This window comes from Aplysia californica, unplaced genomic scaffold (assembly GCF_000002075.1).
Source record: "Aplysia californica isolate F4 #8 unplaced genomic scaffold, AplCal3.0 scaffold00004, whole genome shotgun sequence".
NCBI lineage: Eukaryota > Metazoa > Mollusca > Gastropoda > Aplysiida > Aplysiidae > Aplysia > Aplysia californica.
Window position 1 is genome coordinate 50,921 of NW_004797274.1, and position 17,077 is coordinate 67,997.

Below are 17,077 nucleotides of genomic sequence, written 5' to 3' on the forward strand. Positions count from 1 at the left end.
AAGAGAGAGAGAGAGAGAGAGAGAATTGACCTATATCATTAGACAAAGATATACGCAGATATAATTTTGTAAATTCAAGGTAAAAAAACAACTAAATGAGTTCTAAATTTACACACTATATACTAAGAAAGCAGAGAGTAATCAAAAGCATCAAACAACAACTGACCTTGATTATAGAGCTCCACAAATCTCCTCTGATACTGACTCAGTTCAGCCCGAGACGGGACCTCATCGATCTTCCTCTGCAAACCAGCAATCTCTCTGTTTTTCTTAGCCTGAAAACAAAACCAACCTCCTAGTTAGAACAAGGGCAGAAATAATAGTTATAATGGTAATCCGAATACTGGTACGCATCTCATTTACAACTCAGTAAATATCCTGTGCATAACAAAAATACAACGAGAAAGGTCTTAAGAAAAAAGCAGAAGAATGAAGGGAATGAAGAGGAGGGGAGAAAGAGATAGTAAGACATACTGTGAATGAAAGAAGGACAGAAGGAAAAAAATATTGAAAAAGACAAAGTGATAGAGAGAGATGTGGGGGAATGAATGAGAGAGAGAGACATGCACACAGGGAAAGGAGGAAGGCAAGGAAAAACCAAAAAGAGAACAGGAAGAGAGAGAAATTGGGGAGAGAAGTAGCAAAGAAAAGGGATAATAAAGGGCATGCACCCTTGCATGAACATGTATTTCTACTTGTGTGTATGTTTCCGAGCATTTTCATGACGCATAAATGTGTGAGGTGTCCATAACAGTGTATATTAGCTCATATTGCATATCTTGCTGTTTGTATTGGTGAGTTGCAGTTTAATTGATTCGACATATCAAATACTTACTGTTGGAAGTTATCATGAATTGAATTCAGGAGCTGTACCTAGAAAAGAAGAGGGAAAAATTGATGCAGTAAGAAAAAGATTAAGTGGAGGGGGTGAAATAACTAGATAACAGCCAGCTGATTTGCAGCTAAATAAGACAGATAAATAATTATTTTTTTCAAGTGCATCCAAATCATATCAAAAGAAGTTTTCAAATAGTATAAAAAGGGATAGGTAAATAAAGTAATTGAGATAATAAACATGTATTCAGACTGCCTATATCACAGATTTTGTACGAAGCCTCAAATTGGCGTAAAATCTTAATGACTATGGAGCATTAGCAGGTAGTTTAATCAGTGTCCATGTGCTGCAGCTGTGAAAGCAACAATGCCTTATAATAGAAGTCCAAGTACTGCACTCACAAAGGAAATGAATACATGTATTTGCTACATCCATTTATGTATTTTGCGAATTGCATTGTGTATATTATTTTACTATGTATTCGAATGTGCTAATTTCGTAACGATGTGTGAGCCTGCGTGTGTGATAAGTAAGTAGATGTGTGGGTATGTGTGTGTGTGTGTGTGTGTGTGTGCTTGTGTGCATGTGTTTGTGTGTGTGTGTGTGTGTGTGAGTGAGTGTGTGTGTGTGTGTGTGTGTGTGTGTGTGTGTGTGTGTGTGTTTGGCGTGCATGTGTGTGCATGTGTGTGCATGTAATGTGAGCGTGAGTATGTGTGTGTGTGTTTGTGTGTGTATGTGTGTGTGTGAGTGTGAGCATGTGTTTAGACCATAGTTGCTACTGAATAAAAATATATCGTTATATTTCTTTTGATTTGTTACAAGGGTTTGTAAGCAATTTCTCAAGTCTTTTAAAAAAACATTACTGATCATGAAAACAATATATTTCTTTGCCTCAGAAGTATTTTGTCTAAAGTGCCTCTTTACTTAAGTACACTTTGGACAAAATAGTTCTGAGGCGACGATTTTGTAACACAGCAAAACCTTGCATATATGAATACAATTCTAAAGAAAAAGACCACCTGTCGTCATAGACAGAAGCCACAATACTGGCAGGGTTGTCAGTGTCACATGGAGGAAAACACAAACTCACTTCTTTGCTCAAGTAGGCCTTTGTGTCATCCAGTGTGTTATACAGTGTGAAGAACTGCTTCGTCTCTGTGTGCTTGGAGGACACTGCAAGGCAAAACGCAAGGACATTAGAAAGTAAACAAGTACCTCAATTAAATAGTGACTCCATTCCACATTCCAAAAACACTAATCATAAAGACGTTAAATGAAAAATTAAAGCTTTTGTCACTTTCTACACCAAAGGGTTTACATGGAAACTTTCAGTACATGACAGAGAGAAACACACTCAGAGAGAGAGAAAGAGAGAGAGAGAGAGAGAGAGAGAGAGAGAGAGAGAGAGAGAGAGAGAGAGAGAGAGAGAGAGAGAGAGAGAGAGAGAGAGAGAGAGAGAGAGAGAGAGAGAGAATTGACCTATATCATTAGACAAAGATATACGCAGATATAATTTTGTAAATTCAAGGTAAAAAAACAACTAAATGAGTTCTAAATTTACACACTATATACTAAGAAAGCAGAGAGTAATCAAAAGCATCTAACAACAACTGACCTTGATTATAGAGCTCCACAAATCTCCTCTGATACTGACTCAGTTCAGCCCGAGACGGGACCTCATCGATCTTCCTCTGCAAACCAGCAATCTCTCTGTTTTTCTTAGCCTGAAAACAAAACCAACCTCCTAGTTAGAACAAGGGCAGAAATAATAGTTATAATGGTAATCCGAATACTGGTACGCATCTCATTTACAACTCAGTAAATATCCTGTGCATAACAAAAATACTACGAGAAAAGTCTTAAAATATAAATAAATACTCATTTAGAGTAAAGACGACAAGTCGTCTTTTTCGTTAATTCAAGTTTTTTTTGTGTGTGTTTGTGTTTTGATTTTTTAATTTTTTTGGGGGGAGGGGGGGGGGGGGGGGGGGAGTCAGGAAGTACAATTATCTCTGCAACAAAAGTCAGGATGGACTATTCTATCTGCAAAAATTTGAAGAAAAAAAAAAGACACAATAGATGTCTGTAAAAGTCACTATTAGATTTCTAACTCTTTACAAACACATTGCTTGGAAATTAGACCTAAGTTGTAATCTCTTCAGAGATCACAGCATTGCAACTGTCATTTAATATATGTATTCAAAGGGAAATAAACATATGAAGAACAAAAAATAAAACCTCTGCAGTAACTAATGGCCATGGAATCTCTTCCAACTACACATATACAGGACAACTGTGTGGGACATTTGGACAGTGGCCAGCAGAACGACGGTCCTGCCTTGTACCCCAGGAAGAGCAAATAACACACCCAATCAAGGTCATGCCTTCACACCATTAAATTGAGAACATTTTTGTGATTAGTCACAACCTCATTTTCTTTTTTCTTTTTTTTTCTGTGACAGGAATCATTGCACTTCTCGTTCACACCAGTGAGATTCCCTCTATTCCATTTTGTCATGAAATTCTTTCCCACAGAGAACAGCTGCAATCACTCATTCAGAAATCTGTGAGCTTTCGTAAGTAAAGGTAAATGAATTGGTTAAATACCCCTATTGACATATTTGATTATTTAAGAAGTGGGGGGCTCCAAATTTAACGTCCATCTCTGATGGGACAGAGCCAAATGGGTTGAGAGCCTTGAAAACTCCATACAACCATCCCAGTTCTAGAACTTCCAGTCTGGTATTCAAACCAGGCCCATCCATTCCAAAGTCCAACATGACATCACCTGAGCTGATGAAACACCCTCGAGCTTTCGTCTTTTAGCCCGCTGCAATCTAACATAAAACAAATAGAACAACAAGTCTTACAAGCAAAAGCCTGATCTTGTGGAGTTTTTCCTTATCTGCCGTGTACTGCTTGTCAATGAGGTTCACACGCTCCTGGGGAGTATAATAAAAAAGCATGACTACTTTTGCCAAATGTCACTTCAAAAAAAGCACAACTAAAATCACACCTCTTAAAGGAATTTTGTTATCTTGAAAAATAATTAGTTTTAACACTATGACTAATATGACATTATATAAATTATTTCTTCTTTAACATAAATCCAGCAACAATTTTTCAAGTTTTGTAATAAGCTACACACAAAGAAGGTTGCCCACAATCAAAGTAACTGCAGTTTTTATTCCTATTTCATTACTATGACCACATTTTTTTTAAGTGACAGGAAAAATAGATGAAAGATAGACCAGAAGGTAAACCCATTTAAGATACTGTAAGACAGAAGATACAAAACATATAACATCGACAGCATGATTACATTAGAAACAGCTGACTTGTACACTGTTCTTAAGTTAAGTTATAAGAATGCAGAGATCACATTAGTACAAAATTATACGACTGTGTTTACAAAAGACCAAATACTAGTCTTAAAAGTCTTAAACTACGTACAAGTGCATCCATAGATTCTTACACTAACTTTTTAGTTTTAGTAAGATTTTTACGGCACTTGCAACACAATAAAGTCATATAAGTGCCCAAGATTAGAGGTGTTACAAGAGAGTAACATACACAAAAAAGGAGAAGGAGAGATACTGACGGTAGATGTTTGATAGGAAAGATTGAGCAAATCACACCATAGCACCCACCAACCACCCACTGTGTGTCACTTACTGTGACGATTTTCATAACAAAAAGGCTGTGAAAACAATAAGTACTGGGGACTGCACAGTTTCTCTTGAGAGCTAGTCAATGATTCAAACCCAATCATTTCTCACCTTGTCCTCACCGTCCACAGCATCAGCCTCCTCCTTAAGTTTTTCAATGTTCTTCTTGAGTCGCGCCATCTCCTCCTATATTGAGAGCAAGAAAGCTGACTGAACAAAAAGGGCTACAAAAAAGGATAGTTTGAGCCATTGTTCAAATGAACAAGAAAAATAACTGTAATCTGTTTGCCAACTGACAAATGCTAAAGTATCCCTGCATTTGTACCAAGACAAAGATAAAGTATTCATTTACTATATATTGGAAGGAGAGCTGACAAAATGATTTACTTCTCGCAATCGTCATTTCTCGGCAGAAAATCAATACTTTGGTTAAGTTTATAGATTTTCAATTGATGCCATTTTCTATAAGTTCAACATGTCTCTTATCATCTCATAATAATAAATTGTACAAACTCTGCTTGTAAATTTGACATATTTCTGTCCAAAGGGTGATACTAAAATCACACGGTTTCAAAAGAATTTATAGGCAGGGCAACATCTAATCATGCAACTTGAAAGAAAAAAACTTTCAACAGTAATATTGTGTTAAATATTTCTGTGATATGACAAATCAATATCAATTTTCGATATAGTTACTAGTTTCTCAAGTCTCTGACCTTGCAGTGAGCCTTGAATTCCTGCTCTTGCTGCTTCAGGTTCTCATTCATAGCAACAAGTGATCGAAGATTTTGCAGTATTCTGAAGAAGAAACAGAAATACATATCAGATCAGAGTTTTTAATCCTGCTGCTAAAAAATATGTCATGATAATAAACATATGAACATTTTAAAATTACTCTACAGCATTTCTCACTGAAAATATTAAAAAAGAAAGCTATAAACTGTAAATAAAAATCGTTTACAAGAGAAGAAAATGCAATGCTTTTTTTAAATTAAGAGAAATATAGATATTTTTGTCTCAAAATTGTACCCCCACTAAGATACATGAATCAATAAGACTTGATAAGAGCCTAAACTTCATCGTGTATTCAAAGAAATGACATGAAGTAAAATGTATATATCAATTTCATTTTTAAAACCACAAAAGGAGTAATTAATATTAAAAAGACAATCAATGAAAAGCAATATTGATTGAAACTGCTATGTACGACTCGTACATTTTTATTTTTCCCTTTTCGGATTGAAAAAAATCTCATTTTCAGATGGCACGAGACCAACAATTAATAAAATATTTTCTGCGGACATATCCGTCTTAATCCAGCAAAATTTCTTTATTTCACTAAACTTCGCCTCAAAAGACACCATGATATTGTGTCCATACTATGGAGAACTTTTTGTTTTACATAACATAAAACAATATGGAACACTAAAGACTTCCCATGTCCCTGAATTTTGAGAAAGGGTTTCAGTTCTTAGTACCTCTAAGACAACCATTTTCTTTCTTTAAAAAAACCAACCCAAAACCCCCCCCAAAAATTTGATTACAAAATATGAAATTTTATGCTGTAGCATATGGAACAGCTGAGAGATACCCTTGGTTTTCCCCTTGCTCGATCTCCGTCATCCTCTCCATCTCAGCCTCCATGTCAGCACTTTGCTGCTGCACCTCCTCCAGCTTCTGCTGCGTAGCCACGTACGTCTCATGGAGTTGATTGTGTTTAGAGGTCAACTGGAGACACAAAAAAAAAACCCTCAACAAATGTCTAAGAGTGAGTGACAAGAGCTTTTCAAAATGCATCCTTCTACTGGAGTAACATTGATTTACTCATTATCTTTTCAGCTCAAGGAATGGATGAGAATATTAAAACAAGATGGAAATTTGAAGTAGGGTATTGGAACACAGTCAGAAAAATAACTTATCATAAACACTCGCCTTTAACACCAACAATAAAAAAAAAGGCAAGGTCCAAAAGCCAAAAGCATATCTCCCCCTCCCCCCTCCTTTATTACATTTTATGAGCAATGTACAGCCAGGAGAGGGTGCAACATTGACATGCTGATTTATCTAAAATCTGGATATTAAAACACATCACAGCCTCTTGCTTGGATTATACCTGCCACTCCAGTCTCACAGATTCAACCAATCTCAGTGCAACAACAAAATATACAGTGATTTTTAAAATCTTTTAAAAACAAATTGTCATACATAAGATACTCCAAAATGCTAATCTGTCATTTTTTAACCACAACTGAGTAAGATACCTACAGGAAAAAAAAATATCAAGTGAGAGATTGACAGGTCCACCCGAGTGGTTCCCGGGGCCCTGTCCAAGAGACAGGGGAGCAAAGAATAGGACCACTGTATCCGTACCGCACATGTCATAGAAGGCAACTAAGGTCGGTTGGGCAAAGGGTTAGCAGCCCTTTCCCGTAAAACAAAAAACAGCTACAAAAACATCAAAAGCAAAATCAACATGACCGCCAGTTCTGGAAGATAGGGGACCTTTATCACCGAAGAGAGGAGAGAAAACGGAGTTTAGACAAGCGGAAAAAGAAAAGGCGGGGACATTACGGAAACACCTAGAAAAGGATGCACAGGACAGGCTTTGCAGGAGAAATGTTGTTGATGGCCTATGCTCCACTGGGAGTTAAAAAGGGCAAGAGAGATTGACAGGTCACTCTAACGAATGGGAAATTCAACGAACAGGTAAACCATCACTCCAGACAAAATGAATCAATTCCAACTGCATGATTGTCTCGCTAGTTCAAATCACTATTCTGAAGACCATTCATACCATAGCAGCTCTTGTTCAGCAATGTACTATAACACAGCAACTGTGATAACATATTTCTATTAAGACCTATTTTTAAAAACGTGTTTCAAACTAACACTATTTGTACAATATGACTAGAATGGTAGGACACAAAGAAAAGAGAAAATATAATCGCAATCAAATTCTCAGATAATTTGACACAATCCCTAATTCCCTTTTAGACAACATGAGAAAAAAATTAGCAAAATTGAAAAGGAGATCAGCCTACGTCTTCTAATTTTTCTTTCTGTTGTTCTATCTGCTTCTTCAGGGCTGCAGTGAGTCTTTGGTGCTGTTGGGCTCCTCCCTGTCTCTCTTGCTTCTCCATCTGTTCTATCTCAGCTTGCTGGAAACAAAGGAAAACAACACTCAGAAGCAGCTTGAATTTCGGCCGCATTTTATGGCGTTCTGTTGCAGGTGGAAATTTAATTGGTGGTGCTTCTACTTTTAAAAAAAAAGAACAATATCAATAAGGGGCAGTAAACAATAATCCATTGGCAAACTCTTTCTTCGCTGCATACATATTGTTTCGGACCAAAAAGCTGGTAACTGACAGACAAGAAAAGCAGAGCAAAGTTAACAAAATTAACGAACCAAAAAGCAGAGAATGACACAAAAGACAATGGATTGTAACATTGGACGTAGCAAAGATTTTGTATTCCTTTAAACACATTCACATGGAGGAAAAAAATAAAATGACCCATTACTGTCTTATTTAAGCAAACACTGTGAATTTACTACGTGGGTAAATCCCTGCGTTTGTGTGTGTTGCACAGTGGAAGACACCAGTAAAGCAGGAAATGGTCAAATTAACATGTTTTTCACAATTCTCAACCTTAAAATAAGACTTGACTTGACATGATGTTAGCTCAAAAGTAATCTGACATTTATCAGGACACAAACATTGGAAATAACAAACACAGCTAAGGGGAAGTTAAACAATTATTTTGAAAATCTGGCTAACATAGCTTTCATCCTGACAGCAAAGCAAGAAAAACCAAGGAACATCTACAGATTAACCAGTCAGTTCCGCTCCGACAAAAAAAAAAAAAAAAGAGAGAGAGAGAGAGAGAGAGAGAGAGAGAGAGAGAGAGAGAGAGAGAGAGAGAGAGAGAGAGAGAGAGAGAGAGAGAGAGAGAGAAAGAGAGAGAGAGAGAGACTGTCAGCCAATCACTTTATTCTTTTTAAAGTAGAAGACAAAATATTTCTTCATAAGAATCATATACAAAACAAAAATTGAATACTCAGATATGCTGTATGTTTTCACATCTTGTCACATTCAAAATAGTTACTGCTCATGTACTTCTAAATAACTCCTATGTCATTCTTTCTAAAATAGGGAAGTATCAATTCCTCTTTTTAAACCTCTTATTTAAAATAATTTTTTTTGTGAAAGCATATTTTCTTCTCTCAAAAGTTAATGAAAATAAATCTAAAAACATTGTGTAACTGAAACTCTAAATTTTGCAACATTGCTGTGAATGTTGAGTATGTAGCTAACATGAAGAATACTAAGCCTCAAGTCACACATAAAGATAAGGAACAACACATGAAACTAGATACTCACCTACCATTCACATACTCTGCCATCCCAAGGCAGAGCAGTGTATCAAGTTTTTTGGTTTCATCAAATTGTTTTACTAGCCTTGTACATATCCTTCTTGTTTCAAAGACAGCATGACATATCTACATCCAAAATAATAGATGTCGAAGTTGTAAAGCTGAATAAGTGACTGATCTCAACGGTAAGCATCAAGAGTTTTTCACGTTTTTCTCAAAATAATGAAACATGCAGTTATGTCCATCTGCCTTAGAATGACAGTTCAATTTAGACTGGTATGGCATAAATCTACATATAAAAATTGTAGAACCAGACATAAGAAAGAGAATGTAAAAAAGGCAAATAGGTGATGCCTCACAGACACAAGTTTCATGGCTATCTTATACCAGCTCACAGTTAGAAAAAAACAGCACTGTTCTGATCAGCAGCAACATAAACTGTTGACCTATTGTCTTACTTTCTGAGCATATTCCGAGGCCATCTTCTGTATCTCCTGTGACTGCATCCCAACTATGGAGCCCACAGCACTGGCTGTCACTTTACCCTAGGACAAATGGCCACAAATAAAAGATACACGCATCATGCACAACAAAAGGGGAATTCTCATGCCAAGCACACAAATATTTCGAATTCAAACATAAAAACACAATACCAGTTAGCGCTGATTGGGCAAAAAAGCTTTATACTAATCTATTCCTATACAAATCTCTTACATCTTTAAAAAAGGGAAGGCTGTGCAAGTCCTATAACAACAATCTCTGCCAAAGCATGTTCAGCTCAGATTCATTTTTGTTGTTGCTTGAAGGACTATTAAGTAGATAACCTGATTGTTTTATGCCAAGGTTAATACTATTGAACAAATATTTTTTTGATAAATCCCAGTGACAGCTGAAGCTGGGCAGAGCAAAACTCAAAAATTTCAAAAATCAAAAACACAACAAACACAAAAAGTGTAATAGCATACTAAAATAATACAGACTGTTTCTTGGATGCTCAGAAGTATTGAAACAGCACATTTCCCCATACACTCTTCACCCTCCTCCCATTCCCATCAAAGACAAAAGGGACGGACTGTGTTCTAAAAAGTGAAACCTCTAATGACCAACTATGCTCAAGAATATCATCCTGTAATCAGACATGACATGTGTGGTGGTTTGTTAAAAATCTCTGGATACAGCAGAATAAGTGTTTTCTGTGACAGAAGGCCACAGTGTGGTCACTGTAATGTTTGAAGCACAGAATATGCGTAATGCTTTACATCTAAGTCTACTAAGTAAGATAAGTTGCATAAAACAAAAACAGAACCCGAGCTAAAATTGTAAAATCATGAAAAATTCACATCCTAATTAAGATTCTGGGCAGATAAGAGATACTGCGTAAAAGCAAAATTATAAACCCTCCCAAGCATCAAGCTTAGAAACAGAGACAACAGCACTTTTACGGACTCATTTGCCTTTCTCCATATGTCATTAGAACCCATGAACTGACACAAGCTAAGAACAGTTACCTTCCATGCAGTTTCAACAAGTTCATTTTACATGAGGGCAAACCTACAATACACAGTGAAAATGACAACTGCGCGGCACATTAGACAAAATAGCCTTTTCACACATGGAAACACTAAATAACAATGAATAGGCCTAAACAGAAAGAAGTAAAAAAAAAAAAGCAAAGGCATGCTAGCTTATTTCCTCAAAATAGGAAAATTTTCGATAAAGAAAAATTCTCCAATACAGAGCCAGGTCACCAAGGACAATCAAACCTGATAAGTAATTTGACCCCAGAAATATAATGAATTAATAATGAACAACATGTTGAAGCCAACTCATTAAAAAGCCATCACTTTCTGACATCAGTTAGTAACTGTGAGTGTTCATATGAATCAAGGTCATACTTTAGATCAATAACGGCAGAACTAGCTAGAAACTCTTCGAACACGAAGTAGTAACAACAACAGTTGCAAAAGTACATTCCCATTTCAGGCAAAATTTACACGGAATAATAAAACACTAGATATTTCTTCAATACGTGTTGGATGGGGGCCAGTTCTCAAATTATTGAGCAGAAAAAATAAACACACTTAGAAAAAAACAACAACACTGAAGCAGTGCTTTCCAATCATGCTTTGACAGTTAAACTGTTTGGAAGCTCACAGAGAAATATTCAGTGTTAGCCGAGCCATCACTGTGACTCACCCTAGCACAACATACTCACCTCCTGAGCACCCATGGCAGACATACCACTCATCAAAGCTTTGATGCGCCGCTGGAAAGAAAGTTGCAGCAGGATAAATCTTTTTGTAACATAGTTGTATACAGAGAAAGTATCTAGAGTCTTAACCTGTTTGAGGATATTTTCAAAACCCAGGTTGACAGTACGTTTTTTAAATATTCCCCAATACGTCTTTTTGATAATGGACTTAAATCATGAAATCCTTTCCTCTTGAACAGGCTAAATTATATATATAATAAACAGCCTACTTATTATGTATATATTTGAAAAACTCCAACTTGAGTTCACTGGAAACCAGCTCTGATAGGAGAAGAAAACAGCAAAAAAATCTGCTCAATAATTTGAGGCTTAGATGCAATAAAAAGAGCTGTAAATGCTTAGAACAACAGAGCCTCAGAAAAGAAGAAGAGCGAGCAGACCAGACATACTCACATTAAGTACAGAGTAAGATAAACTGATATTAGAAGGCACTGTTCCGTCACAAAGGAGGACAGTGCTTGTTTTGTACTGTTCAACATTTAACATCTTGAGAAGACGGCCCATGTGGGCGACTGAGCAAAATGTGTGTCCGTAAAAGCTGGTGGCAGTGAGTGCAAGAACAGACTCAGTGTTCTAAACACTGTGGAATCATCTTGTCTCTTCAAGTGTTGCTTATGTACTTTGGCTGTAACATCTTTTTATTTCATCTTGAAACTGATCTACCCTTGCCGCTTACAACGGCTGTGATCTTCAAGCATTTGTAACCTGACTGTAAACTTGGTCTCTGTTGAAGTCATGTCATTTTTGCAAGCATCTTCGTTTCATAGCAGGGGTTTATGTTTTTTGTTCCTTCATGCTTTAATCTCCATAGAGGAAGTACTTATACAAAGTACATTAAAACCCATCTAAGACGGCCACCAATTATCTAAGAAAAAAGTGGCCATCTTAGAAAAGAAGCAGTCTTACACAGTGATACAGTAATGCATAAAAAAAAAACGTTAGAGGGGGAATAGGAGTTTACTGCTTGTACAGATGATTGTCTTATGCAGGTGGCCGTAAAAGCAGGTTTGACTGTTTTTAAACAGTGCTCTAAATGCCACAAGAGAATGCTCGAACTCTTTACCTCCTCTTCGGCCTGTAGCTCTTCCTCATTGTCCTGCGGCTCCTTGCTAAGACCAGCAGCGATGGCCTTTTTCTTGGCAGCCTTATCACTGTCCTTTTCCTCTTTGTCCGACTTGCTTACACCATATTGCCTGAAAAAAAAGAGAAAAAAGCTTTAGCAAAATTTAGCTTTAAAGAGACAGACAAGACAGTTTGTTCTGTGCACTGTAAAGGAAAAGTCACAATTATAGCATGCTCAGTTTTGAACAAAAAGTAATTATGTGCTCAAGGTAGCAGTAGGAAAATCCTCCACGAAAAAACAGGAAAAAAAAGATGATTAACTTAACCATGAATTTATGAATTTGAAGTGAAATACATAAATACCCCAATATCCAAAGAAAATTCTCTTCATATGGCTCAGATATAACTGTTTAACAACTGGGAATATCCTTCATTGCCACTCATTGCCGGTTTTGAAGCCTTGCTTGCCGCTTTTCAACTTTGAAAAAAAACCCCTGATGTTTTCTGCTCTTTTCTTCATGGACAAACATGATTCATTGTACAAATTATTTGAATAAAGGGAGCTATTCATGCCACAAAACAACAAAAGATGGTAAACTAGGACTACAGTCATACATTGAATTAAGATGTCCCTCTCTGTACATCAAAAAAGTACTAAGTAGTAACAGAAAAGCAACTGACAGGTGGCTTTAACGTGGTGGGGTGTGGGAGGCGGTCATAAATTGGAGTGTCTTAATTCTGAAAGACTACTAAACTTGGCTTTATCTCAACTGACAGAAGCAAAAAAGTGAAGAAAAAAAAAGAAGTGGCCGAAATTCATTGGGCCTGTGAAGTGCTGGACATCTTCAGAAAAAGGTCCTCTTCAGATAAAAGTTGCAGCCTATATTAATCAGACAGCCTTTCCCCTCTCTTTCCAACCTAAAACTGCAATTTCAGTACTAAGCAAAAACAATAGCCAAGAGATACATTTTCATGTAAATGAAGAAGAATTAGCAAAAATATGACAGGTATATCTAACACTATGCCCGGAACCCATCTCACCTGCCATACTCTAGGAGTGTTGATTGTACACGCATTTCCTCATCTGTCAGACTGTCAGCATCATGACGTCTGTATCGACGCTGAGGCCGGTAGGCATCCTGGGGAGATATTCTGTCGTAATTATTACAAGACAAACAGCTAATATCAATCAATTATTCATAAGTGTTATTACTGCTACCATTCTCAAGCTATGACGACTTGAAATTGATAAAACCAACAACATACCGGTACCCTGAAAACTTACTTCTCGAAAATCAGAAAATAGGAATTGCAACATAATTATCTTTAAGTATGGGCCTTCTCATTGCAAAGATGTAGTTGGTCTTTTATTTTTGAGTTTCTTGACATCAATTAGCATCAACCTTTTTATTTTTAATATATATTCTATATCTATGCCCTAAGAAACATGTGCAAAATTCACACTCTGTGCAATGCGTATGTCGTGCAAAATTTGAAGATAGAAAGCTAAATCCTACAAAATAGACTACATGCCTTCACATCCAAGACTGTGGTAGTTGCATTATCCTTTACAGCTTCAAACGCCTCATCCTAGGAAGAAAAAAACCCAACAGTTTTGACAACATTGAAAAGGGAAGAGGAACACTAGGAAGAAACATTTGAAATACAATTCCAAGACACAAAGTAAAGCAAACATGACAGCATATCGCCATGTGAGTCATAGCCAACTGAAGCTCAAAGAACTCAAACAAAATATGAACTTGAAACATAGGTTACAAACAAAAAAGAAGGAGCATGAGAGATAAGGATGATAGATGTTTGATGGGAAAGAAGGGGCAATAACCACACCAGAGCACCCGCCAAACACCCACGGACAAGCGTATTGAGGTAGGTAGAGTTGCACGAAAATAATTTTACAACATGGACATTAATTATTTATAATAATATTAAGCCACAAGAGAACCACAGACAACAGTACCCTCTACAAAAAGAGGGAATCAGATCTGAATGCCCCTTTGTTATCAGCGTCAGACATGGTGGTAATAATAATACACGTTTTGCTCTGAGTACAGAAACGAACATCAACACACTAAGGGTCATATAAAGCTGGGGGGGGGGGGTAAAGACCTACATACAGAAATCAGATGGATACTAAAGAAGCAGGACGTACCAGTGGCGCCCTCTAACAACCGACAACAATACACGGTTTGGAAAAATCATTTTTTTCATTTGCTATACGAATATATCTCTTGACTGAAGACATAGTCAGAATTGACCGAGACATCCACCTATTGTCGAGGAAAATTGTTGTCTTTGACAAGTGGACGTTTTGCATAGTGTCAGTACAATTTTTGTTTGTACAGCTCATTGTCTTGGTCGAGGGGGTGTTATAGCAGATTCGACCGTAGCAGAGCTCATATCAAAAGCAGAACAATTGAGTCTGTAATAAGAGCAAAGTAGAAAGAAAAGAAGAAATAGAAAATACACGAAAGTAAACATAACACAACATCATACGTCTGAACACAGGGGGTTTATACGTTGTATTTCTTCATTAACAGGATTACACATACTGCTGGTGCAGCGGATCTATTTGTAATCCTTCAGCACGCAAACCCCCCCCCCCCTAAAAAAAACCCTTCCCGTTGATAGTGCGGACTGTATTAAAACAGTCTTGTACATAAAACACGGAAGATAAGAAAGTCGTACCTCTACGAGTACTTTTATCAGGTATTCTAATTAATAAGACATGAGATGTGCTGCTAACCAGTTTAGAAAGAAAGTGACACCCCCCCCCCCCCACACACACACACGCGCGCGCGTGCACACACACACACACACACACACACACACACACACACACACACACACACACACACACACACACACACACACACCTCAGTCACCGTGGCCAGCCGTGTTTGTTCGTTAGTGTCCGATTATTTGCCACAACAGGTCTCTACCTTTCTCAATCTCTGCTTTGATAATAATAATAAGGTAAGTTAAGATAAGATAATACTTTTATTTTCTTCATAGAAGAGGGTTTTACGGCGCTCGCAACTGCATAAGGTCATATGAGCGCCAAGGAAATACTTTATTATTATCGAAGAGGGGTGATATTACAAAGAGGTAAGATAAGATAATACTTTATTATCCCAAAAATTTCCCACTTCGATAAAAAGATAATACTTTATTATCAAAGATGGAAATTTTTGGGATAATAAAGTATTATATTATCTTACCTCTATATGTATTATTCCATGAAGTCGTGTAGACCAATGTCGGATCTTACGTATTCAATGTATGTTGTAGGGGGGTCTTCCTTTATTTTATTTCTCTTTACAGTCGACAAGGAGACTGTTTTGCTGTTTCTATTTCCGTGACCAAGGTATCAGAGTCCCCCTTTGCTGATCTCATAAAGTATTCTACGTTATGTGACAAGTTTTTTCAGGACGCTTTATATTGGGTTCTCTATCTGTCCATCTGACCTGATGCAGTCGTCTATAAAACAAAAACCACATTTATGCTGCTTGGAATCGGTTTTTGATCTTTCTTTTTCAATGCCAGGACCTCGTTCCTGTACAGAACTACTGGCTATATCAGACTGAACAATTCTAAAAATGAATTTTCTCTCTCTCTCTCTCTCTCAGTCTCTCTCTCTCTCAGTCTCTCCCCACTCTCTCTCTCTCTCCCCACTCTCTCGTTCCCTCTCTTTCTCTCTCTCTCTCTCTCTCTCTCTCACACTCTCTCTCTCTCTCTCCCCTCTCTCTCTCTCTCTCTCTCTCTCTCTCACACACACACACACACACACACACACACACACACACACACACACACACACACACACACACACACACACAAACACACACGCTCCTCCTAAAAGAGAGAAATATAAATGCAATAAGTTCAAAAGCGTGGATAATATATAATCGCCCACAAAGGTTTCAAGCCGAGACATAGCTGTAGCCTACATGAAGTCAGCAATAACCTTTATACTTAAAACATCGCGACAGCCCGGAATGTCCAAAATATCATCCCATCTTTGATGTATAGGAGGCTCTCTACCCTGTCATACTGAGAGTAAGAGGCACTCTAAAGAGTCTTAAGCTATCCTCTTATCCAACAATTAGAAAGAGAAAAAAAACACAGTAAGTTCGACATGGCAAATTTAACAAAGTTCATTGTCCTTACAAACAAACAAGTGCGACATTGCTTGAACTTAGTTCTAGACGAATTAACTTAATGTATTAAGACAAAACATGAAATTACGAAAACGCCTTTCTAGAAATGAAAGCCCGCGGCACAGTAGAAGACAGAGAGTCCTGTGTTTTTGTATCAATGTTCAACTTTTCTCGCGTACAGAAGTAGACAAGTTCTCCACTATATCAGCAGGAAGCCCATCTTGACCTCGAATAAGTAAGTCACTTGATTGTGTTCCTTTCGCTCAAGTGCTCGGGCAGAGGTCGTCTATGTAGTGTAGACATTGGACCACTATGTCCACATCAAATCAGAGCGCTTAATATAAACAACTGTTTAGCACTTAAGATTTCAAGTGCGGTCCCCGGTTGCAATACAAGCTTCAATGGAACTGAAGTGTTTTATCGCAGGGCCATTTTCTCCTTTTTAATTCAATTAATTCGTACATCTAAATATCTCCTACGCTCGAGCGCACAAAACAGTGTTAGTGTGTGTACGCGTGAGTGCGTGCATGCTTGTGCGTGTGTGTGTGTGTGTGTGTGTGAGTGTGTGTGTACATGACGTGTGAGTGTGTGTGTGTGAGTGTGTGTGTGTGTGTGTGTCTGTGTGTGTGTGTTTGTGTGTGTGTATGTATGACGTGTGTGTGTGTGCGTGTGTATGAGAGAGAGAGAGAG

The 17,077-nt window shown here is 37.4% G+C and overlaps 1 protein-coding gene across 1 annotated transcript in view; it reads right to left on the reverse strand.

Moving 5' to 3' along the window:
• LOC101860059 (coiled-coil domain-containing protein 93) overlaps window positions 1-17,077 on the reverse strand; it is a gene marked incomplete in the record, with an annotated part of 31,200 nt that overhangs the window by 1,488 nt on the left and 12,635 nt on the right. The window contains 13 exon segments of the mRNA XM_005089281.3: window positions 836-873; window positions 1,926-2,008; window positions 2,451-2,559; window positions 3,706-3,777; window positions 4,615-4,689; window positions 5,220-5,301; window positions 6,095-6,231; window positions 7,545-7,661; window positions 9,334-9,420; window positions 11,091-11,141; window positions 12,211-12,340; window positions 13,251-13,348; window positions 13,743-13,799. Coding sequence (XP_005089338.2) covers window positions 836-873; window positions 1,926-2,008; window positions 2,451-2,559; window positions 3,706-3,777; window positions 4,615-4,689; window positions 5,220-5,301; window positions 6,095-6,231; window positions 7,545-7,661; window positions 9,334-9,420; window positions 11,091-11,141; window positions 12,211-12,340; window positions 13,251-13,348; window positions 13,743-13,799 — 1,136 coding nt within the window.